Source organism: Halichoerus grypus, chromosome 10 (genome assembly GCF_964656455.1).
Source record: "Halichoerus grypus chromosome 10, mHalGry1.hap1.1, whole genome shotgun sequence".
In the NCBI taxonomy this organism is placed as follows: domain Eukaryota; kingdom Metazoa; phylum Chordata; class Mammalia; order Carnivora; family Phocidae; genus Halichoerus; species Halichoerus grypus.
In genome coordinates this window covers 15094629-15120648 of record NC_135721.1, presented here as the reverse complement: position 1 = coordinate 15120648, position 26020 = coordinate 15094629, and the positions used below count along the sequence as shown (strand labels likewise).

At 36.0% G+C, this 26020-nt stretch overlaps 1 protein-coding gene across 5 annotated transcripts in view; it reads left to right on the top strand.

Moving 5' to 3' along the window:
- Positions 1 to 26020, top strand: part of WDR35 (WD repeat domain 35) — a 61214-nt gene that overhangs the window by 30628 nt on the left and 4566 nt on the right. For 4 of the 5 annotated variants that reach the window (XM_078056001.1, XM_036112958.2, XM_078056002.1 and 1 more), the window contains 14 exons: positions 715 to 859; positions 4168 to 4237; positions 5278 to 5331; positions 8694 to 8803; positions 9306 to 9516; positions 14516 to 14596; positions 17045 to 17181; positions 17730 to 17933; positions 18765 to 18911; positions 19570 to 19702; positions 21682 to 21792; positions 22683 to 22847; positions 24201 to 24341; positions 24935 to 25091. In XM_078056001.1, the coding sequence (XP_077912127.1) occupies positions 715 to 859; positions 4168 to 4237; positions 5278 to 5331; positions 8694 to 8803; positions 9306 to 9516; positions 14516 to 14596; positions 17045 to 17181; positions 17730 to 17933; positions 18765 to 18911; positions 19570 to 19702; positions 21682 to 21792; positions 22683 to 22847; positions 24201 to 24341; positions 24935 to 25091 (1866 nt within the window). The remainder of the gene's footprint in view (positions 1 to 714; positions 860 to 4167; positions 4238 to 5277; positions 5332 to 8693; positions 8804 to 9305; positions 9517 to 14515; positions 14597 to 17044; positions 17182 to 17729; positions 17934 to 18764; positions 18912 to 19569; positions 19703 to 21681; positions 21793 to 22682; positions 22848 to 24200; positions 24342 to 24934; positions 25092 to 26020) is intronic. The other variant, XM_036112966.2, reaches the window with a different exon arrangement.

The following is a 26020-nucleotide window of genomic DNA, read 5'->3' as shown; positions in this document are numbered from 1 at the left end:
TCTTTTTATTATTGAATTCTAAGAACTCTTTACATATTCTAGAAACAATTCCTTATCACATATATGATTTACAAATATTTTCTTCTGTGGGCTGTCTTTTCACTTTTTTGATGGTGTCCTTTGAAGCACAAATGTTGGGGCACCTGGGTGGCTCAGTTGGTTAAGCATCTGCCTTCCACCTCAGGTCATGATCTCAGGGTCTTGGGATCGAGCCCCACGTTGGGCTTCCTGCTCTGCGGGGAGCCTGCTTCTCCCTTTCCCACTGCTCATGCCCTCTCTCACTATCTTTCTGTCTCTCAAATAAGTAAGTAAAATCTTAAAAAAAAAAGTCTTTTGAAGCACAAATGTTTTTAATTTGATGAAGTCCAGTTTATCATCTCCATTTTGTTTTGTTGCTTGTGCTTTTGGTGTCATCTCTAAGAAACTCTTGCCTAATCCATGGTCACAAAGATTTATTCCTCAAATAAGTTTTTTTTTTTCTTCTAGGATTTCTACAGTTTTAGCTCTTACATTTAGGTTTTTGATCCATTTTGATGTAACATTTTTGTATAGTTCTACAAGCTTTTGATTCTTTTTTGATTTTAGAGACTGTGTGTGAGGTATATTGTCTGAAATGAGGAGTTGAATGCAGTGCTCACTGAATTCCTTTGCAGCACAAACATTCTGCGTTTCTGTGTAACTGTAACCTAATTGTCTTAATGCTCTTTTTAATAGTACCGTTATTCGTTGCAATGACCAAAACGCATGTGATAGCGGCTTCAAAAGAAGCATTTTATACCTGGCAGTATCGTGTGGCAAAGAAGCTCACAGCATTGGAAATTAATCAGATCACGCGGTCTCGAAAAGAAGGGAGAGAAAGGTATATCTTTTGATGTATGGTTTTTAGTAGCTCAACCATATTGCATTTAAATTAGACATAGTTAATTATAAATTGTCATGCTTGAGAACTGTAAATTGTTTTGGTTACTAGAAATAATATTTTTCCATTAATTTCAAAACCTTTCAAATTATTTGTTTAAATTTATCAAAATAAATGAGAGGAAGCGTGGTGTAATTAAAGAAAGCCCTTGGAGATAAAGAGTGGAAATCTGTGTTTTTATAAGGAAATAGCTGTTCTCACTCATCTACACTTACCATATTAGGATAAAGCATAAATATTATTCAATTGAATGCCTAACCAAAGCTTCATTCTTATGGGTTAGTGGTATAGGTGTTTCCAGAAGGGTGGGGGTGATTCTAGTATCAATCTCCATAAGAGAGATTCTTAGACAGGTTCTTAGATAGGGAAGAGGTCTTCAGGTAGGGCGAACTGGTCACTTGGCTTCTTTCTCTTGCCGTGGATTCGAGGGAATCTGGGGTTAAGTGATAGAGGGGGCTCTACCACATAGAGAAGTTAAGAGCTAGGATGGGGGGATTCCCTGTAGTAAGTTTCAAGGTACAGATGCATTTACTATGTTTTGTTAGTTATATTGTCTCTGTTGGTGATACTCTTTTTGCCCTTTTGTTGTTACCCTAAGCCTTTAAATAAGGCATTTTGTTGAGTGTTCTAAGCTAATAATTCTTTTTTTTTTTTTTTATATATATATTTTTTTTATTTATTTATTTGAGAGAGAGAATGAGATAGAGAGAGAGAGCATGAGAGGGGGGAGGGTCAGAGGGAGGAGCAGACTCCCCGCCGAGCAGGGAGCCCGATGCGGGACTCGATCCCGGGACTCCAGGATCATGACCTGAGCCGAAGGCAGTCGCTTAACCAACTGAGCCACCCAGGCGCCCTAAGCTAATAATTCTTAATCAGGGCATAGGTCTGTGTTGGTGGGAGTGGGCAACAGGGGTCATGTCAGATCATCTTCCCTCACACATGCTTGAGATCTTAATGCAATCTTCCTTTCCCTTTAAGACTCACTCATGTACTAAGATAGGAGAAATGTCCCCAGTAAAAATATTTTAGATATGTGAATTCATATGGAAACAAACAAACAAAAAGAACCCAACCCAAACCAAACCAAAACAAACCAGCTGAGGGACACCTGGGTGGCTCAGTTGGTTATGCGTCTGACTCTTGATTACGGCTTAGGTCATGATCTCAGGGTTGTGAGATTGAGCTCTGTGTTGGGCATGAAGCCTACTTAAATTCTCTCACTCTCTCCCTCCCTCCCTCTCCACCACTTCTCCCTCTCTAAAACAAAACAAAACAAAACAAAACAAAACAAAACAAAAACCTCCAAACAGTTGAAAAATACTGTATCTTGTTTTCTTAGTAGTTCTGAAAGTCTAAATAGGAAGAACCTTTGGCCTCTCTCAGGACAGCATGTGACAGTGGTAGCAATAATGAGCAAGGGAACCACAGTCTGCAGGGAGATCTTAGAACAAAGTTGGAACTGAAAAGTCTAGCCCCTACATAGAGTAAGTGTCCTCTGAGAGCCAGCTAAAGATATTCTGGCTTAAGATGGCAGCATCTCCCTCTGTTTCTGTCTGGGACACACTTACTGGTTTTAATGATTGGGCAGGTTCTCTCTGGGCCTCAGTTTCCTCATCTGTAAAACATGGTGGATGATGGTGAGAACAGCCATCACTGATTGAGTACTTCTAATATGCTAGATACTACAGTAAGCCTAGTCAGTACTCTTATTAATCCTGTTTCAGAGAGGGAACTAAGACACAGGAGCTTAATTTATTTGCCAAAGGTCACCAGCTGATAAGTTGAAATGGGACATAGAGCCAGGTTGATCTGGCTCTGAAATGCTTACTCAGATTGGCCTTTCTTGTAGCACCCTCCTTGTTTTAAGAGAGGGAAGATGGTCACATGATCTTGAGAGACCGCCTATTCTGACCCTTGACTTTTATTTTGTGATAACTAAGTAGAATAATAATAGTAGCTGGATATACTTAATAGAAATGTATTAAAATGCAGAAACCTGGTACCTCTAAATTTATTATTTTCTTTTTTTAATATATTTTCTTTCTGCATTTAATACATTTCTGTTTAACACTTGATCTCATTATATTGATGAAAGTACAATTATGATTTCAATTTAACAATGATAAAATTTCATGATATTTTAAAGACAGAAAATGGCTTGATTTTCTTGTGACTGTATTCCATCTATGACTTCTTGATGATCAGGCTCTGTGCATATGTGCTTTACAAACATCAGTTTATTTATGCCTCTTAAAAAACCCTGAAAAAGGTTGCCCTTATTCTCCACATGGAGAAATTGGGGCTCAGAGAGGTTAAGTAGTTTGTGAGGGCCTCATAGCTACTCTATGATGTATCCTCCCTATTCACCTTCACTCATTTTAATATTTTTCCAGCAGACATAGAGCACCTGACAGTGTGTGGCACTGTGCTAGGCACTGGAGACATGGTCTTTGCCTTCAGGAAACTCCTCAACTGGTGGGAGAGACAAGTAAAGTAGTAGAGATGCTATGGTGTGAATAGTATTATATTGAAGGTATCAGATGGAGGAAATCCAAAAAGAGTGCATCTTCACAACACAGGGAACATGAGAATGATTTTTTTTTTTTAAGATTTTTTTATTTATTCATTTGTCAGAGAGAGCCCAAGCAGGGGGAGAAACAGGCAGAGGGAGAAGCAGGCTCCCCACTGAGCAAGGAGCCTGATGTGGGACTCGAGCCCAGGACCCTGGGATCATGACCCGAGCTGAAGGCAGATGCTTAACTGACTGAGCCACCCAGGCGTCCCAAGAATTATTCTTCATTTCAGAACAAAAATTCCATTAATTAGAGCTTCCCAAATACATTTAAGCTTTACCTTTATTAAGCACATTGATAGAAGGGAAATTATGGAGAAATAAGAGAAACTTAGTGTATTGAAGTTATTTCTGAGTGATGTTCATTTGCAGAATAAGGTAAAATATCTGTTGGGGCTTAATGAAATTTATTGGAAATATGTGATTCAATGTTCAAATACGTTTTTGGCATAACTTTCAGGAACATATCACTTGCATAACTAGTAAACACCTGGTAGGTAGTTTCTACCTTTATGGGATCGAGCTGTGTCAAGAACTCTTTAAAATAATCAGGGCATTTATGTTACATAGTAGTATTAATTGGCATTATCCAGTCTTTTAATTGTTTTAGAGATTATGAAATGGTATAACCTGTACTTAGACCATCTTTGAAATTCTCACTTTTTTTTTTCTCCAGAATTTATCATGTTGATGATACTCCTTCTGGATCAGTGGATGGGGTGCTTGATTATAGTAAAGCCATTCAAGTAGGTGATCTTATTATTGCCAGCAAATGTTGATATCTGTAAATTTCGAAATACTCTAACTTTATTTTGAGATCTGAGAATTTGTTTTTACTGAATAGCATCTTATTCTAGTAATTCTTTAAAAAATGTCTATTCTGAAAACCTTTTTTCTTGGCCTGCTTTTTTTTCTTCTTTTGATTTTTAAAAACATTTTTGAAATAATTACAGGCTCACGGGAAGTTGCACAGATAGCACATAGAACCTCTTTACCCCGCTTCCCTCAGTGGTGACATCTATAACTGTAGGGTAATATCAAAAACAGGAAATTGATATTGGTAATGACACTGTTAACTGGACTCCCACCCGATTCCTTACTCAGTTTTCACTAGTTTTTCCATGTACACCTATGTGTGTAGTTTTATGTCATCTTACCATCAGGAAGGGACGTGCCTCATGCGAGTTCTCCATTTTTGCACTTGCTCTCCACCCTGTCCCTGCCCCCTGGCAACCATGAATCTGTTTCCATCTCTAGTTTTGTTACTCTGCGAATTTTTTAAATGAAGGGAATCCTGTAACGTGTAACCTTTTGAAATTGGCTTTTTCGCACTAAGCTTCTAAGCTGTTGAGATCCATCCAGGCTGTTGCAGTACCGAGTGACCTCCCCTTGCTCATTCTGGCAAAGGGCTGTCTGTCCTTCCGCCATCTCTTCTTTTATGACTGAGCTCAGGTTTCTGCCTCCCTGCCTCCTCCTGTATGGGTGAGATGTTCCTTCCTATCACTCTCACAACTCCTGAGCACATCTCTACTTGTATCGTACTGTGCTGTCTTCAGGTGTTGGGCCCCCTGTCTTCCTCAGTAGGCTTTTGAGGAATCCCTGAGGGGAAAGGTTTTATCCGCATGTCTCCAGTGCTTAGTTCAGTATCTAGCACATAGTAGGTGCTCAGTAAGTAAATGTTAAGTTAATAAATATATTGGAGTATTCTTCTTGGTGAATTGCATACTACCTTATACCAGATTAGTCATTCAATAAATATTTGTTAAAGAATAATGATTTATTTTAGGGCACCCGGGATCCGATTTGTGCCATAACTGCATCTGATAAGACACTGATTGTGGTAAGTTCGAAGCAAACTGATTTTATGAATAATAATTGTTTAAATTATAAAAATAGAGTCAAGTAATATGTTTTGGATTTGAATATCATCTTGTGGGCACCTAACTTACTAAGTCCAACATAAGAAATAAGAAAGTTTTAAAGGTTGCCTCACAAATTGTTAAGCATTTGCAAAAACACCTGTTTATAAAATGGGTAGAATAGTGGCCCGCTGTGGAGAGTTTGACACTGGGTTGAAGGAGCCACACAAGGGTTGGCAGGTGCAGGGTGGATTGGATGGTGGTAGCAGGTCTTCGAAAGCTTCCTCCTCTCTGTGGCCTGCTATTTTGTGTTGGAGAAGGGTTTTGGCTCAGCTACTTTCGTAAGACTTAAAATGAAGAGGTGGTGTGTTTGCTAACCAGTAAAGTGGAGAAGTCTAGGGCAAAATTTTCAAATAAAATCAAGGTTACAGTGTCTTTTCTTGAGCTCTGACATATGAAAATATTAATTTTAGAACTAAGTGTTTACTTTAATATAGTAATGCTGGTGGAGTCATTGAATTTGAATTATGTAATCAGAGCCTTAATAGTGTGTATTTACAGTTCTAGTTATGTTCTTTAGCCATTAGAAATTTTATGGGGGACAAAATCTTAAGAATGTCGTATTTGTTTTTCCTCATTAGGATTTTTATAGCAGTTTGTCTTACAGAGCCTCTTGTTTTCTTTTTAGATTCTTTGCTGTATGGCAGGGGTTTTTTTTGTTGTTGTTGTTGTGTTAGTTGTGTTTCTGATATTTGCAGAAAAAAATAACATGCAACTCATATCAATCACAAAAATTGACATAATTCCTAAATGACAGAGTCTGCTGAAGAAATGTACTCAGTTTAATAACAACCAGAAGTTTTGTGTTTTTATTTTTTTATTCACATATAATGTACTATTTGTTTCAGAGGTACAGGTCTGTGATTCATCAGTCTTATACAATTCACAGCGCTCACCATAGCACATACCCTCCCCAGTGTCCATCACTCAGCCACCCCATCCCTCCCACCCCCCACCACTCCAGCAGCACTCAGTTTGTTTCCTGAGATTAAGAGTCTCTTATGGTTTGTCTCCCTCTCTGGTTTCATCTTGTTTCATTTTTCCTTCCCTTCTCCTATGATCCTCTGTCTTGTTTCTCAAATTTCTCATATCAGTGAGATCATATGATAATTGTCTTTCTCTGATTGACTTATTTCACTTAGCACAATACCTTCTAGTTGCATCCACGTCATTGTAAATGGCAAGATTTTTTTTTGATGGCTGCATAATATTCCATTGTGTGTGTGTGTGTGTGTGTGTGTGTCTATATATACAGCACATTTTTTTTATCCATTCATCTGTTGATGGACATCTAGGCTCTTTCCATAGTTTGGCTATTGTGGACATTGCTGCTATCAACATTGGGGTGCAGGTGCCCCTTCAGATCACTACATTTTTATCTTTGGGGTAAATACCCAGTAGTGCAATTGCTGGGTCATAGGGTAGCTCTATTTTCAACTTTTTGAGGAACCTCCATACTGTTTTCCAGAGTGGCTGCACCAGTTTGCATTCCCACCAAGAGTGTAGGAGGGTTCCCCTTTCTTCGCATCCTCGCCAACATCTCTTCTTTCCTGACTTGTTAATTTTGCCATTCTGACTGGTGTGAGGTGGTATCTCATTGAAGTTTTGATTTGGATTTCCCTGATGCTGAGTGATGTTGAGCACTTTTTCATGTGTCTGTTGGCCATTTGGATGTCTTCTTTGCAGAAATGTCTGTTCATGTCTTCTGCCCATTTCTTGATTGGATTATTTGTTCTTTGGGTGTTGAGTTTGATAAGTTCTTTATAGATTTTGGATACTAGCCCTTTATCTACCAGCCAGAAGTTTTAATGGAGAAAGTACCTTCTGCATTTAAAACTTCTTTTTGCCGTTGAAATGTAAAAGGTTTTATTTACTTATTTTTTAATTTTTAAAGATTTTATTTATTTATTTGACAGAGAGACAGTGAGAGAGGGAACACAAGCAGGGGGAGTGGGAGAGGGAGAAGCAGGCTTCCTGCTGAGCAGGGAGCCTGATGTGGGGCTCGATCCCAGAACCCTGGGATCATGACCTGAGCTGAAGGCAGATGCTTAACGACTGAGCCACCCAGGCGCCCCCCTTTATTTTTTTAAAGATTTTATTTATTTACTTGACAGAGGAATATGGAAGGTTTTAGAATGATTACTTTTTCAAACCTTTGAAGCCACAGGACCCCTTTTTTCAAAAACAAAATCTTATTTCATACTCCAATATGGTAAATCTTCTGAAACCCATACTTCCCTTCTATACATTAAAAAATATTCTCTCCCTCACCCTTCCAGCCTTTCTGGTAGGCCCCTCTTGAGAATCATGCTGCAAAAGCAATGCCGCTCTGAAATATTGGCTGAGTGGAGCCTTCTGCTTTGTCCCGTTGCCATGACCAGAGGCACAGAAGGGTTTGGAAACCACAGTTCTGTCCTGATTGTTATACCAACTGTTGATCTGTCAGCATTAAGGCTTGCACAGAGTTGCATAGTAATTTATATTGTTTTATTTTTATTTAAAAAAATTTTTTTTAAAGATTTTATTTATTTATTTATTTATTTATTTATTTATTTATTTATTTATTTATTTATTTATTTAAGATAGAGAGCATGAGCCGGGGACAGAGGGAGAGGGAGAAACAGGCTCCCCACTGAGCAGGGAACCCGATATGGGGCTCGATCCTAAGACCCTGAGCTCATGACCTGAGCCGAAGGCAGACATTTAACTGACTGAGCCACCCAGGTGCCCCTGTACTGTTTTATTTTTAGACCGATTTAAACTAATACTCATTGTATCACTGCTTTCTGATCATCTCCCTTTCCCACTAACTAGTATCAGATAGGTGGCTATAGATGAAAAATATAGACTTTCAGTAACAACTGTTTCATATGGTGATCTTAAATTAATTTTTCATATATATGAAATTTAATTCAATAAGTGCTTTATATTTTAGCTTTTCATGTACCCTGCATATTAACCTAGACAACAACTGTAAATAACCCTTGTTATTTTTTCCTTGTGATATAAGCATTTATGTATTATGGAACAGCTAGGTTTCTGACTTCTTTCTTAAATGCTACATGAAAAAATTAGATCACCTTCAGCCACTTTTAAAAGGGTTTTAATTAAATTAGGAGATACATATGTAATCAGTAATGTGATTCAGTATCAGAATTGGCAGTTAGTTATGACACCATCACTTTGGTTTTGGAAACAAATGTGTGAACATATAGACAGACCTGTATTTGTATTTAATTTTATTATGTAGATATGCTTTAATAATCAAAAGTAATTTCCATAGGGTCGTGAATCTGGCACCATTCAGAGATATAGTCTTCCTAATGTTGGTTTAATTCAAAAATATTCCCTTAATTGTCGAGCCTACCAGTTATCTTTGAATTGCAACTCTAGGTAAGTCTGAAAATTCTCCTCATGTAGTTGTTGGGTTTAGAAGTTATCAATTGGGATTGTTGGATTTATGTAATAAATGCAATAAATACATTTGTATAAATACAAATGTGTATTTGTTTTAAACTTATAGTTCAGTGTGATTTTACTATACTATATTTATATTTAGATAGTTGTATTTATACTGTGTTTAGATGTTTTTCTCTAAGTGGGCAAAATATAGAAATTCTAATGTAATACTTTAAATTGTTTGCATGTCAGTTGCTTTAATTCCTTTGGATACTTTTTCCTCACAAGGAAGCAAAATGGAGAGTAGTCCATGTCTTCTCTATCAAATTTGTAAAAATTTGTTTAAAACCAGTTATTTCTTTAAAGCCATTTCTGCCTTCTTCCCAGATTTTGATGAACTGATTTTTGCAGAAGAACAGTAATAGGTAATTGTATTTGTGATTGCTGATTATCATTTTACAATGTTGTTTCCCTTCTCCAATGTCATTATTTGTAGTCGTCTGGCTATCATAGACATCTCAGGAGTTCTAACTTTCTTGGACTTGGATGCTCGGGTAACAGACAGCACAGGACAGCAAGTCATTGGCGAGTTGTTAAAATTGGAGCGGAAAGACGTCTGGGATATGAAGTGGGCCAAAGATAATCCAGATTTGTTTGCAATGATGGAGAAGACAAGAATGTATGTTTTCAGAAACTTGGATCCTGAGGTAAACACAGGAAAGGAGCATTAGCAGTACATAAATAATGAGCCAGATAGCGAAACCTGGCTATTTCCCTTATGTTTCCTTAAGAGGTTTGTTGGTTGTTGGTTGCATGAATTTCTGAAAATAAATAGAAACATCTCTGTGGAATTGTAACATATTTGGTCTTAAGTGGGAATAATACTGATTCTTTAAATATTCTCTGCTTTCTCTGAAAGGCACTTCCTAAGCATTTATCTGTTCTTTTTAAAAGATGGAGCCATGGTCTCTAATATATAGTCTTTATTTTCTCCTTGTCAAAGTTAAGAAAAAAAGAAAATCAGTAGTAACATTTACCAAAATTGCTTAAAACAACCTAACCAAAGAAATGTGATTTTGAAATTGCTTTGTGCTTTTATCCTCTTTTGCCTCTCTGTCCGCCTTAATCTGTGCTTCCTTGGTCTTATTTATGTTCATACCAACTCTGTCAGCCACGAATCCTGGTCTTTCTCACTCTGATAATTTTATGAATATGCAAGTGTGGACTGATTAATCTACCCTCTCTGGAGTATCAGGAAGCCCCTTGCTCACTAATTTTAAAGTTGTATTTTGATTTTCTACTTGCAGCTCACATCAGCTAATTTTTTTTTTTTTAAAGATTTTATTTATTTATTTGACAGAGAGAGACATAGTGAGAGCAGAAACACAAGCAGGGGGAGCAGCAGAGGGAGAGGGAGAAGCAGGCTTCCCGCCGAGCAGGGAGCCCGATGTGGGACTCGATCCCAGGACCCTGGGATCATGACCTGAGCCGAAGGCAGATGCTTAACGACTGAGCCACCCAGGCGCCCACATCAGCTAATTTTTAAGCTTGGAATTTTCCTGTCACTTGGTCTGCTCTGCATCAACTGTTAGCATCTGTGTTTAGGAAATTCAAAATAATTTGAGTGGTAGCCTAATCAAAGCATAATTGAAATAAATCTTTTATACAATTTTTGAATAACTAATGGATTTTCGGTTTGGAATTTTCTGTATGCTTGCTGTACCCAACAAATGTAAATAATAGATAAGTTGATAATTTCTGTATGTCATTAATTGATGTGTGGATTTACAGTTTCCTTTTTGGAAAGAAATTGCATGCTTGGGCCCCTGGGGTGCCAAAGATCTTCTAGAGTAATTTATTTAATGGTAAACTATTTGTCCCTTTAATATCCTAAATTATTTTCACATTTCCCCATTTTGGCTCTACTCAGGATCTTTGGGTTGGGAAATGACCTGATATAAATTGCTCTCAAAGACTTTGTTAAAGCTTTTAGGAGTCTTAAGGATCTTAGTAATTTTTAGTCCCTGAGTTAGGTTTAGAGGAAAGGCAATCAGGGCTGTTGCATTTAACTTGTAAGTAGGGGCTTCTATCAAGGGTCCAAGGGAAATTTGATGCTTGCCACAAAACAAGTGTGAAAATTTGACAGGTAACCACAGGATAACTGTGAGGATAGGAGAGGAATACTTTTTGAATGTTGGGGTCCTTTTCCATCGTTGGCCCTGTGTGCACTAAGTCAGAAATCATATGCCGGGATGAGTGAGAGTGTTGCGCCTGCCTGGCTGTTCATAATGTGTGTGTAGCACACATGCTCAGTCTAGCACTGGGGGAAAAGACATCTTGGCCTGGTGCAAAGTGCTTCTTAAGTAGTTTTAACAGAACAGTTGTTTTTTTTTTCATTTTCTTTTGAGTTTGTTTTCTGGCTTAGCGAGTAGTTCAATTTCTGTTGGATTTAGAGCTAGATGAATTTCTTTCAACCTTACCACTGACTGGATTTCTTTATAAACCCTGCTGTTCTTTTCATTCATGAGGACACTGGCTGGCTGTGATCCCTGCTTGGTTAGTTTCTCTCCTGTTCGTTCCTGTAGCTGCTTATTGACTGATCATGTAAGGACACACACTTCAAAACCGAATTTGCTGGGGCTGCTTTAGGGCATCGTATTCTTTTATTATTCAGGAGATAGGCTATCATTTGACAGTTAATACTGAATACATTTTTATCCACTTGAGTGTTGTTATGAATTCTAGATTCATACCTTTCTTTAAGTTGTAAAGTTTTCTTTAGATTATATGTGAAAAAAGGGTGCCATTTGTATGTGAAGTTGTAATTCACTGATAAAGCACACTTTCTTTGAGAATTTGGAAATGAGTATTTAATGTTGATATTCCCTGCTTGATCATTTTTATCTCCGGTGACCCTCTCAAGGTACTGATTCCGCTTTTCTAGTCTTTTTCTTGAATCTTCCCTCTCATTGATGCTATTTCATATTCATATTCCTTTCATATCTCATATTTTTGTCACCCACCCTCTCATTTTTATACGCTTCTTTACCAAACAAGGGGTTTCCAAACTTTTGTATCTTTACCTTCGTATGTGTATAATTATTTATTAGAAATGATATACATGACCTACCATATTAATACATTGTGAATCATGTCCCTGAAATAGAAATATTAAAAGAATGAGAAAAAAATAACAGGAGGTAAACTTTATTTTAAAATGTCATGGTGTTATGGTTCATGCTACCATTAGCTAGTGTCTCAAACATAATGCACACTTTATAGAGTGTGGAATTGTTAACTTAGTATAGGTCCCATGTTTCAAATAGTTTTCTTGATAATTTCCATTTTTTAACTGACTTTTTGTCAGACCTGATTAGACTGTCATTGTTTTCACTGTGTAATGTGTTTTCACTTTGTAAAAACCTCGGAATCTGTGCGAGGAGTAAGGGAAGTGACTGTTCTGCCTTGTCTTGTTTGCTTGTGCTTGCATTATGGGTATTCCAGTAATTCACAAATTCTTTGCAGGAGGATTTTGAAACTACATGTCCAATTTATGAGGGTTAGCTAAAAATTAGAAACTGTAATCCCTAAATCCACTTAGCTAGGTATGTACAAACTTCAGTATGTCACCATGTGCTAGAATTGAGGGGATAAGTACTTCAGAGTACCTATGTTATATTGCACATGTTATGAGACCTTCTGACTTCTGTACTGAATGAGAATACTTAATATAGAATAGATTAGTGAAGTTTTAAATACTTTCTTGATAAAAATAAACTTCTTGCATATCGCGTAGGGGAGGGTGTCCTGCTTTTGTCATCCACTGGTCTAAAACTTCATATTCAGTTGAAATGTGGATGGATATCTAGTGAATTTTGGAAAATAAAGAGAATTAGTTGAGATCAAGCAGAAGTTGACTTTTTAAAATCTGAATTACACAAATACTTGCATATTTACTTACGTGCCAATAGGTTATTTTGGAAACTCTTAATTTTTTGGTCTCTCCTCCTCCCTGTATTTTCTTACTTTCTCTTTATTTTTGGTATAACTTTTATCCACGCATCATCTTTTATGACTTTATTTTTTGGCTACCTTGCTTTGTTTTTTATCTAGCCAAATATAAAACAATTTTCTAATGACAAACATTTTTGTACAGGTTTATTTGGACACATGTAGTATCAAAATAATTCAGGTGTACAAAATGCCTCTATAATTTAAAGAAATATATCCTTATATTCTTTCTTTTTGCATTAAATTTTGTTCTGATTCTCTCTGTGTGTTCATTGCTCATAAAGGCATATTATTTGCCTTTACATAGTACATTTTTTTTAAGAAATAAAGGGATTTTGTAAAAATTTTCTCATATAATCAACAATTTTTACTTTTTAAAAGAAAATCATCACTTTAAGACTCAATAAACACATATAATGTGTATACAAGAGCCTTTTCTTTTTTTTAAAGATTTTATTTATTTATTTGACAGAGAGAGACACAGTGAGAGAGGGAACACAAGCAGGGGGAGTGGGATAGGGGGAAGCAGGCTTCCCACGGGGCGGGGAGCCCGATGCGGGACTCAACCCCAGAACCCTGGGATCATGACCTGAGCCGAAGGCAGACGCTTAAGGACTGAGCCACCCAGGCTCCCCCAAGAGCTTTATTCTTAAACTTTGACATACTAAAACTAAATTTGATTCAATTTTTACCTGTAATTTCCATCTTTTTAGTATCTTCCTATTATAATTTTTGTAGTTTCTATCGTGTGAAGAACTAAGTTTCAGAGTTAAAAATTCAATATGTTATTTCCTTTGGATTTTGCTTACTTTCTGTTTCATGATATACATATACACACATATCTAAAAAAAATTACATTCTGGTATTATTTCCATTACCAGACATTAACTTATCCTTTCTACAGCGTTCTTGGAGGTAGTAAGTATATTGAGAGTTTATTTCTTTTTGTTTACATAATATTTATACCTAACTTTTTCTACTAGGGATTTAGGGCAGCTATTTTACATTGTAATATGCATTTACTACACTTTATTTCTATAAGCCTGCATAATACCAGGATGAGAGACAGACCTGTAACAGACTTGTATATTTACATACTGGCAAATTAAGTCTTCTTATATAGAAAATCTATCAGGAATGCTCTCTGGCTAATGTTACATAGGATGGACTTTTCAGTATGGTACAAGTTTTCTTTGATATATGTACTTACAAATATAGTGTTTGTCAGTTTTATTAAGAATTAAATTTAATATTGCATTGCATGAATAAGAATTATCTAGTGGTATCAGACACTTCCGGATTAAGAAAAATTGGACTGATATTAGATGCTATTCGGGAATTAATATTGATTACATAAGGCATAATAATAGTAATGTGGCCATATAAAGAGCATCTTTTTTTTTTTTTTAAGAACATCTTTATCTTTTAGAGATATGTACTGAAATATTTAGGGATGAAATTTCATGATGTCTGTAAATTTACTTGATTTACTTTAAAATATTTCAGCCAAAAAATTGACTGAAGCATATTTAGCAGAATGTTAATAATTATTTAGATGATGGACATATGGGTGTTAATGACATTCTTTCTACTTTTCTCTTGGTTTGGAAATGTTGATAATAAAATATAAAATCATATATTGAAGGAAGGAAAATTTTGTGCAGTTTAACATAACATTTGTTTTTATTTTTAAAGGAGCCCATTCAGACTTCTGGATATATTTGTAACTTTGAGGATTTAGAAATTAAATCTGTTCTTTTGGATGAGATACTGAAGGTAATTCTTAAAAAGCAATTGTATTTCTGTCGCTGGCTTGGCTGGGATTTATTTTTTCACCAGGCAGTGCAGTGTCCCTGTTAGGAATGTGGATAGGCCCTGCTCTGTCACTTGCACCACTTTTAGACAGGTTCCTTCACCTTTTTGAGCTTCATTATCCTTTCTTGTTTACGAGCCTCGATTTTTTGCCTCTATAAAATGGGGATAATAGTAGTACCTATCTTCCAGGATTATTATTGTATAAGGTAATGTGTAAAAAGCACTCAGCACAGTGCTAAGATGAAGAGCTCAAAAAATGGTAGCTAGTTGTTGTCATTTTTTATATTATCAACAGAGGAACTGAAGAAATATTTGACAGTTTAGTGTTTTGTAGTTCTAGGATACTTGAGTAACTTTTTTTTTGCAGGGGCACTATCCTATTTTTTTTCAGGCTTTATAAAATAATCCATTTCTGATGCCAGATATCTTTTTGAACCTCTACTTTGGCCCTCATTGACCATCTTTTAAGAATTTCTTTCTCTAAGAATATATTGAAAAGAGTTTTACCTTCATTTTATACAAAGCATTTACTTCTTCTGTGTACTTCATCCAGTTTTATGGAATTAGAATTGTAGATTTTTACATTTCTGAAGTTGCAGTTGGTAGCATGTTTTCATGTTTTAGTTTGATGTATAAATTGTAGCCCTTTTATTAAGAACCTGTTTTTTTTTTTTTTCTTGAGAAATTTCTTGGAGGACTAGAGCAGAAAGAATGCAAAAGGAAAAGGAAGGAATTTACTAAATTTACATTTACTAAAGTACCTTTCATAGGAGGTGTTCATTTGTCATTTGTCATTATATGTCATTTTTCATTTGTCATTACAACCATGCCTGGTAGGTACTACACAGACCTCATTTTTAGATGAAGAAGGCTCTTAGTGAAATGATTTACCAAAAGTTCATCTGTTCATTGACTCAGGAAATGTTTACTGGCAGTCAGTAAGACACAGTTCCTGGCCTCAAGTAGAGGAGTTGGGGAGATAGACAAGAAATTCAACAACCAGACAAGGCGTGCGGGAGCTGTAGTTCAGTTGGCAGATGTATCCCTTCAAAGGTCTGCAGCGAAAGAGCATTGGGTCAGTTCTGAGACTGTGAGTAATGTGAGTAGCACAACCAGGTATTGTGCTAACTGTTTGATCTCATTTAATCCTCACAACTCGAGGAAGTAAGTTTGATTATTATCTTCATTTGTTCAGATGAAAAATGTGAGGCTTGGAGAGAGAAACTAGTTTGCCAGTGACACCCAGTTAGCAGTAGGCAGAGACATGATTTGACTCCAAGCCGTCTGGCTTCAGAACTGCTGTGTGTATGTAATTGGTAGCACTGGCAGAAATGAAGAAGGGGAGTGGTCATGGGGTAGGTTGGCCCAGGTTATAGGAGGCCTTGTGTGCCTTCTGTGGAGTTTGGACTACATCCTGGAGTCATTGGGGGCGTAAAGCAGGAGAGTGACATGATTGGGTTTCTATTTGGGGAAGATGGCCTTGGCTTCCTGGGTGGGGCTGGGACGGGGTGTATAGCAGGTTTTAGAAAGAGTTGTCACATAGCCAGTGAACAGTGGAACAGGATTTAAGCTTAGGTCGGCTTGAATCCAAACCTCATGCTCTTTCCATACGACTTTCTATCTTGTGCCAGGGATTTCCCGGAGAACTTTTTAGCTTCTGAATGCAGTGGTTTAGTTGCAGGGTGAGGAGGGGCACATGCAGCTCAGTTCTGGGAGCCATTGCTGTTTTCTCTAATTTTCTCGTATGCTTCACTTTTTCTTTGCTTGGAATATGTAGGATATTGGTGAGTCAATTATAACTGTTTTCTTTGCCCATTAGCTAGCTCTTTCCTGCAAGGCTGGCCTTCAAAAAAAAAATTTTTTTTTTTTTTTGGAGGGGCCAGCTTGCAAAATTAAGAAAAGAAAGAGGTGATGAAAACTGGCCCTTTTCCTTTTATTTGCTTGTCTGCTGCCCAGCAGCACAGGGAGCAACAATTTCATTGCCCCTGACAAGGAAAGAGTAGATTAAGGAGTGAGGGGGTAGAGGACCCTGCACACGTGTTTTCTGCTCTGGTGGAATCCACAGCACTTCGGGCGAGAAGAGAATAGTAGTAGCTCCTGGGAACATGACATTTAAGCTGAGGGAAAATAGGCTGCATAATTCTAAGAGACCCCTACTTCCACCACTGCCTTTTCCCCATGGGCAGCCTCATAGCCTCGGGAGGAACTTAACTGGTGGGTTGTGGGTGTTTTCCAGATGACTTGAAAGACCCACACATTGGAATAGCTTTTCTTCCCATTTTGGTTCACAAGGTGAGGCAGTTGTGTGTGTGTGTGTATGTGTGTGTGTGCGCACGTCTGTTTTACTGTAAAAAAGAAACACGTACTCTAAAGGCAGCCATTTGACTTTCTTTTCGTGTTTACTTTTAGAATCCTGAACATCCAAACAAGGATTATATAATTAACTTTGAGATTCGGTCCTTGCGAGATAGTCGAGCATTGATTGAGAAGGTTGGCATTGAAGATGCATCTCAATTCATAGAGGACAATCCACACCCCCGACTTTGGTATTTAAAAATAAAAAATCTTCCTCAAATGACTGGTGTATGCTTTTTATTTTTTTATTTTTTTAATTTTATTTTTTTTAAAGATTTTATTTATTTATTTGACAGAGAGAGACACAGCGAGAGAGGGAACATAAGCAGGGGGAGTGGGAGAGGGAGAAGCAGGCTTCCCGCCGAGCAGGGAGCCCAATGCGGGGCTCAATCCCAGGACCCTGGGATCATGACCTGAGCCGAAGGCAGACGCTTAACGACTGAGCCACCCAGGCGCCCCATGGTGTATGCTTTTTAAAGTTTCAGCTCTATTGTCCCCCACTCTCGTGGTAGCCTTCATGGGGGGTAGATGTCCATTCTTGCTCTTCTTTTTAAAATACAGAAATTCATTTCAGGTGTGGAAGTACTCAAAATGAGCATAATATTAAGTGAAACATGTATAAATGTGTTTATCGCTTCCCACCAGTTTGACTAGAAACAATAGGTATAGTAATTGCATTCTGGTTCAGACTTGTTTGTCAGTAATTGCAATAAGCTTTTCTGTTTCTTTTGTAATACAGGCGCCTACTGGCTGAAGCAGCTCTTCAGAACCTGGATTTGCACACTGCAGAGCAAGCATTTGTACGCTGCAAAGATTACCAAGGCATTAAGTTTGTGAAGCGTCTGGGCCACCTGCAGAGTGAGTCCATGAAGCAGGCCGAAGTTGCTGCGTACTTCGGCAGGTTTGAAGAGGCCGAGAGAATGTATCTTGATATGGACAGAAGGTAAGTCGTGAGGGTACAGGCACCCTGAGTACTTCGGCATTCGTGATCTTTTTGTACAGTAGACTAAATGTCTCATGCCATTTCTTTAGAAAATAATTTCAGTTTGGATTACCAGCTGGATGTTCCACAGGTCCCTCGTTAATGTAGGTTTTGTAATTTGGAGGTGGTTTTCTTTGCTGTTGTTACATATATTAATGGCTGGCCGTGGATTGCTTTCATTTGGTAGGGAAAAACCATAAGACTACAGAGACTGGGGGCTTTTATCCTTTATTACACAGCTCAATATTTGGGTTTTCTTTTTCTGTTTAGGCCTTTATTTAACTTTTTGTTGTCAAGGAGCATGAAATAAAAATGAACGGTATATAGGGATTGATTTTTATTCCTCTGTTCATTTTAGATTTATATAAAATACTGTATGAACTTCATTTCGGCTGTAAACATTGTCTCATTTTTATTAATATTGTACTTCCAGGAGATCCCTAATAACAGCCTAAGCCCTGAAAAGAAAGATAAACCAAATGTGTTTATATGTGTGGTTTTTAAATAAGCCTGATCATGTCTACAAAATTGATGAAGTGATTATTATTTAAATCATTATTTTGCTAGGAAAATTGGAATTCTAGGGAAAAAAAGGCAGGAAATTACTTCCTTTTCCCTATTTCAGGTTTTCCCCATTGCCTCTTTCCTGGTTAAGTTTCTAAAATGTTTGGAGAGGTACATTGTCTTTCAGTTCCCTGCTGTGTATTCTAGTTCCCTGGAATTGAACCTATCACGTGGTAGGCAGTTGTTAAATTATTTGTCACATGAATGAATACATGCTATCTTTTGTAGAGATCTTGCTATTGGCCTTCGGCTGAAATTGGGAGATTGGTTTAGAGTACTCCAGCTCCTGAAAACTGGATCTGGTGATGCAGATGACAGTCTCCTAGAACAAGCCCACAATGCCATCGGAGACTACTTTGCTGATCGACAAAAATGGTAGGTAACCTAAGTGGACCACCTTCTCCATTCATGCGGCACTTAATATGGTAGCTGCCTGAGTAACTCCCTATGACACAACGCTGGGGAAATTGAAGTCCATCCTCCTGGATCCTAAAATTCAAACAGCTTTAGATTCACACTGGGGAGCAAGAGATCCTTAGATAAGTGTTATAAAACTTTGGAGTTTTCATACTCACAAAATGTGTGCCTAGCTTCAGACAGCTTTCTGCTATTTAAGACCGCAGTGTGCATTTCAAAGATACTATATGATCTACTTCTGAAAAAGGTAAAAAAAAATTTTATATTTGCTTGTTTTATTGTAGATTATTTTCAGAAATCATTGACTTTTATTCTGAAGTTTTCATTTTGATCAGTATGCTTATTTATTTACGTCAGTGTTTGGAAGTACAGCTGTGTATCAGATTACAACAATATTTCTTAAGAATATCCAAAGAATGTTGCAACTAAAATATGCTTCACAGTTTTTAGATTTTTTTTCCCTCCAATTTATATGCTTCAAAGACATACTATAACTGAAGGTGGTAACTAGAGTAATACTAGTAATTCTAATGAAGGAACATTTTGTGAAAATGCTTATTTACCAGGAGGTTCACATTAGTTTTAAAAAGTTTTTGCTTCTTTTTATATTCTATAGGTTGAATGCAGTACAATATTATGTACAAGGCCGGAACCAGGAACGTCTAGCTGAATGTTATTATATGTTGGAAGATTATGAGGGATTGGAGAATCTTGCCAATTCACTTCCAGAAAACCACAAGTTGCTTCCAGTAGGTATTACAAATTTTAGGTTTTAGAGTTGTTAGGTTATTTTATAAGGTTTTCATGTTACAGTCAGGAAATATTTCTCTGCCACAAAGAAAATTTAAAATGAATCTATAATCTTATAGTTTCTTAGATGTGAAATGATACTTTTAGTTGTTAAAACAATATGTCAGTATTACAGAATGCTTGAAAATGGAGGGAAAATTAATCATATTCCCACTACTTTAACATGTTCACAATCTACTGTAGTCTTATCAGTTTTATAAAATTGCTTTTAAAGTTAGCTGAACACATGAAATATTTCCAGCTAAAATGATATCTTATCAGAGATTTGCCTCAAAATGATCCAAGCTTGGTCTGGGGATTAGTGTGTATGTATGTATTTGAAATTTGCTATAACAAAAGTTAAAAAAGATAGCTTGACTTTTATTAGGTTATTTTAACAATAAAGTATTTAATGTTAAAAAAAGAGAAACAAAAAGTTTTCTGGAACTTTGTTTTGAATGTTCTTTTTAAGTGTATTAATTGTTGAATGATGTTAATGAATTTATATTTTATTTGTTTTATCTAAAATGTAAATAACTGAGTTGTAAAGTACCTGTAGAGTTAGCATCTCTCAACTGCATGGTCTGGACATAAATCAGTTGTGAGTTCTACCATAAAAATTTTGTCAATTAATAGATGAATGAATAGTAGAATTCTGAGAATTTGGTTTTCTCTGTTGAATCAGAGCAGTTATCCCTATAATAATGATATTTTCAGTTACCTTTATTTTTAGTCCTGTGCTTTCTTGAGTAGGAGAGAAACTGAAATTACTTATAACCCTGGGTATTAGGACAGTGTATCCTACATTAATGTCATCTATTAGGTGTGTCTGATGATGCAGAAAAGAATGTTGCTATAGAATATCCAAAAAAGTATTATTACTGAGTAAATACTAAGTAATTATAGATATAATAATAATTAAATAATTAAAATGATTAAAAAATTTTAGTAGTGCAAATTTTAAATCAAGTTTTTGGAGGAGTTTTTTTAATAATATGGTAAAATGTACATAATATTTAAGTGGGAATTTCAGGGTGCAGAACTATATATAATATCACAATACATACAGCAACTCACACATACATATAGACTCATAGGACAAAGATGTTAGGAAATTACATCACACCATTGAGAGAGATTTCCTATGCGTAGTGAGATTATGAGTAACTTTACATTTTTGTGCTAGAAAACATTTTTTTTTCCCCACCATGAGAATGTGTTACTATTTTCTAACCAGAGAAATACAAATATTACTTTTAAAAAGATAGTTGGGTCCAAAATGTACTTTTATGATTTTCCCCAAATACTTTAGAAATGAGGGTGGGGAGAGAAAAACTCTGGCCAAGTAGATACTCAGAAAGAAAAAGAAAATTGATTTTTCTGAAAATGGAGAGTAAGCCCGATGGGTGTGGTTGGGTTTTGTTGTGATCTCCCTCCTCACCACCACCCTGCAAGGGAGCTCTGTTTTGGATCTAGCTTCCTGCACTAACAAACGGCCGGCTTGTCTGGGGCATTTCTTTAGAGAGGTATGTGAGAGCTCCGTGAATGTGAGATTCCGCTGAAGCCTCTAACGATGACCATTGATTATACCATCGGTTGCCCTAAATGGTTTTTTCACACACTGCTATGGAGTTTGTTTCAGAACTTGACATTTCTGTAGAGTTGCTACTGTACTGGGAGGAGAAAAGAGTGCAGTATGTTCAGGACCTGGTTAAAAGTCAGATCTGGGGCGTGAGCCAGCGAAACTCTGGTTTTATAGAAAATGATGCCTTAGCATCCTTTCTGGTTTGTAGCCGCTGTCCCTGTGTATATTTCAACGAAAAATGACTGTAACCATTAGTAAATTTAATACTCATATGTCCCTATGGAGTTTTGTAAATGAAAATATAAGTGATTTCCTTGGTCTGTGAAATCTGAGAGTAATGTTCTGTCCTTACAGGAAATAGCACAGATGTTTGTGAGGGTTGGAATGTGTGAACAAGCAGTGACTGCATTTTTGAAATGTAATCAGCCAAAGGCAGCAGTAGATACCTGTGTCCATCTCAACCAAGTAAGGACCTGAAAACTAAAGTCCCTAGTCATCTTTTTAGGCTTTCGCCAGTGTAGGGTTGAGGCGAATTTCGTGAAAGGAGCTAGATAATGTCTTACTTTGCCGAGGACCTAGAAAATGTTGGAGTTTGCACTTACCTCTTAAAGTGCTACCATTGAGGGTGACCCGCTCATAACTAACTCAATATGGGACAAACCCTGTGCTTCTAGTCTGGCAAGTTTTTGTCTGGAAGTAATTTCATAATCTTCTGTATTTTATTAGGGTTTTGTTTCCAAAGAAGGACTAGGTAATGGTCATTGCAAGAGGAAGGAATTGGGTTACCTTATCAATATTTATTTTGGCAAATCTATTTTCCTGTCTCTTTATAGTAAACATATATTTGGTATTTTTAAGAGCTGGAATTTAACTAAAATTAAAGTACGGAATCGTGGAAATTGCTGAATATCAGTGTATTCCTTTAAGTACTGAAGTATTTTATAAAGCTCCATTTGCTTTTTAAAAATAACTTTTAAATGTTAAATCTGATCAGACATTTTCTTAACTGAAATTGCATATTTTGTTTTACTATAAGCAAATGTAGCTTTTTCCCATGCCTTGCTGGTGCAAAATTGAATTATAATATTGTGATTATAAACTTTGAAGTTTTCCTTTTCCAATGGACTTCCTAAGCAAATCAAAGTCTTACATCATTTAATCATTTTGACACGTTTAACTTATAGAACTTATAATTGCTCTGATTTTAGTTAAATTTATTTTAAAAAACATATACAGTTTTTAAATTTTGATGTATCATTATTTATTACTGTAAACTTAAATCTTTATTGTATGAAATTTATGACATCTGTGACTATAAATGCTTGGGTAACTGAATGGTATATTTTTCCCCTTAGTGGAACAAAGCTGTTGAATTGGCTAAAAATCATAGTATGAAAGAAATTGGATCTCTGTTAGCGAGGTATGCATCTCATTTATTGGAAAAGAATAAAACTCTTGATGCCATAGAACTCTATCGGAAAGCAAATTACTTTTATGATGCTGCTAAACTGATGTTTAAGGTAATATAATAATCTTGGTGAGTATTTGATATGTTCTAGTTACCAATGTTTTCTTGCATATTAAAGAACATATTTTCCATTTTCTTTGAAAACAAATACTTATAGCAAAATGCCTCTGGTTTTATTACTACTATAACTATGTGTTATCTTAGTATTATTACCTTTTACTAAAAAGGCTGTTTATTAGTGTTAGCACCTTATTGATACCTAAACAACTGAATATTAATAGTGAAGTTAACAAAGAATTATAGAATTTTCAGGGACCATAAAGTACAAATTCCCTTACAAATTCAATCCTATTGATAATAGAATTTTGAGTCCTTTTAAATGTACACATTTTAAAGACATTACATTTTTTCATAATATGCATTTGGAGGGAAGATGACTAATATATGGTATTAATGTATGCAAAATTTACATCCTATTCTATTTTTTCCCATTTGACTTAATGGAAAAGGGAAAACTCCCCTCAGTCTTCTAAATAAATCTTTATTTCTGAAGGCTGTACCATGTTAAAGTCCTGTTATTTCAGTATATTTGGAACATCATTTTAAAAATCTCCTTATGGAAAATGCTACCCCTTCCATGAAAACTTTCTTCATTGTGACTTAAGAGCATTTGTTATTTTCGGAGATTGTTAGGAGTTGTAACTCCATGGCTAAATGCTAAGGAAAGAATGGAGTCCTTATAAGCTAAAGAAAAGAAAATTTAAAAAAATTTTTATGTTAATCACCATACATTACATCATTAGTTTTTGATGTAGTGTTCCATGATTCATTGTTTGTGTATAACACCCAGTGCTCCATGCAGAACGTGCCCTCTTTAATACCCATCACCAGGCTAACCCATCCTCCCACCCCCCTCCCCTCTAGAACCCTCAGTTTGTTTCTCAGAGTCTATAGTCTCTCATGGTTCGTCTCCCTCTCCGATTTCCCCACCTTCATTCTTCCCTTCCTGCTATCTTCTTCTTCTTCTTCTTTTTTTTTTTTTTAACAAAGAATGTATTATTTGTTTCAGAGGTATAGGTCTATGATTCAACAGTCTTACACAATTCACAGCGCTCACCATAGCACATACCCTCCCCAGTGTCTATCACCCAGCCACCCCATCCCTCCCACCCCACCCCCACTCCAGCAACCCTCAGTTTGTTTCCTGAGATTAAGAATTCCTCATATCAGTGAGGTCATATGATACATGTAAGAAAATGGGTTTTAAAATACTTATTATAAATGGGTGGTATTTATGTTCCATCCTACTGGTTTTCTCTTTTTATTAAAGATCAAATTTCAGAAATGATTATACAAATATAATTTGATTAAGGAATGTCTTCCCATATTCTTTAAATGTTTAAAGATTGCAGATGAAGAGGCAAAGAAAAGAACCAAACCTTTACGTGTCAAGAAGTTGTATGTCCTATCAGCTTTACTCATAGAGCAATACCATGAACAAATGAAAAATGCTCAAAGAGGAAAAGTTAAAGGAAAGAACTCAGAGGTAAGGTAGAACATTACAGAACATGAAATCAACTCATGTGTTTAAGAAAAAAAAAAAACTATCAAACTTCTCTTTATGAACAGCCCATAAATGAGAGGAGAAAAAGGACTGATTTGGAATTAATACTCAAATTTAGAAATTTCTACTTAGGAATATTGAAAATTTTTTCTGCAAGACTAATCTGTAGCCTTTGCTTTCTAACCAGTGAGTTTTAGAAACTTTCCTAGAATATATATATTATTTTATGTGTAAATGAATCTCTTATTAACTTAAAGTTTATACTCAGTTCTATTTTAAAATTTGACCATACCATGGGTCACGGTGTATTGTGTGTCAGATCACCACGAGGTACACTTTTACTATCTTATAATTTTATTTGTCAGTTATACCTCAGTAAAACTGAAAGAAATTTTTTATTATCCTGGCTTAAAAAATACAAATTCTAATGGAGAAATTAAATCTGTAATGACAGTTTTGTCATGATAAAATTTGCTTACTTGGATATTTTAATGTATAACCATTCAGAAACTATCTTTATTGGAATGACTGTCATGGTTGTGCTGACAGAAAACGTGGGTCTGCTTGACTCATAGGCCACTTCAGCTTTGGCTGGTTTGCTGGAAGAGGAAGTTCTGTCTACAACTAGTCGCTTCACAGATAATGCTTGGAGAGGGGCCGAGGCTTACCACTTCTTTATACTTGCACAGAGGCAGCTCTATGAGGGATATGTTGACACTGCACTGAAGACAGGTGGGTATATGACCTAACGTATAGAATATGTCTAAAAACGGTCAATTGAATATGAAGGGCCAGCTCCCTCAGTTTGCCCATATATTAATTTCAATAACACTTTAATCTATGGGTTTATTTTCATGTTTGAGATTTGCTATCTGTAATTTGTTTTGTGCATTCCCCTTTTTGAAGCACTTTTAATTTTTTTTAATACATAGAAAGTAATAAGTATGGTTCACATTAAAATCAGAAGTTTGAGATAAGCAAAAAGACCATCTATAGCATTCACTATTTTATTCATTCAAAGTTAAACACTTAATAACCCAGTCCATATGCTTTTGAATTTATATATATATATATAAAAATTTTTTTTTTTTTTATATCAGGAGTATAACAGGCCATACTTTTATGTCCTTTTTGAGAAACATTGATAGGTTGTAAGATATTTCCATATTAATAGCTTTCCATAGCATTTGTTTTTTATTAAAATGACACGGATGTAAAAAAAAATGACATATAACAATTTAAGTCAAAACAGAAAAAAAAATACAAAGGAAAAGGTAAAATAATCTAATAACTTGTAAAATAATCTTGTAACTCAGAAGTAATGATTGCTAACGTTTAGGTGAACTTCCTTTTAGACATTTCTCCATGCCCATAGAATTGTAGATAGTTTTCCTTAAAATAATATCATACATGTTGTTCAGGAGCTTGCTTTATACCCTGTGGTGTATGTTGCAGTCATGTTTCCACATTGACGAACATACATGTGTGTTATCATTTGTATTAGCAAGGGGACTGTAAAGTTTTTTTCTAATTGGTTATTAGTTATACACAACCATTTTTGTTTTTGTATGTTTATAACTGACCTTCATTTAATTTAACTGATTACTATGTGGTATAAATTATGCAATTATGTTTAAAATGGTTGTATTTTATATAACTTA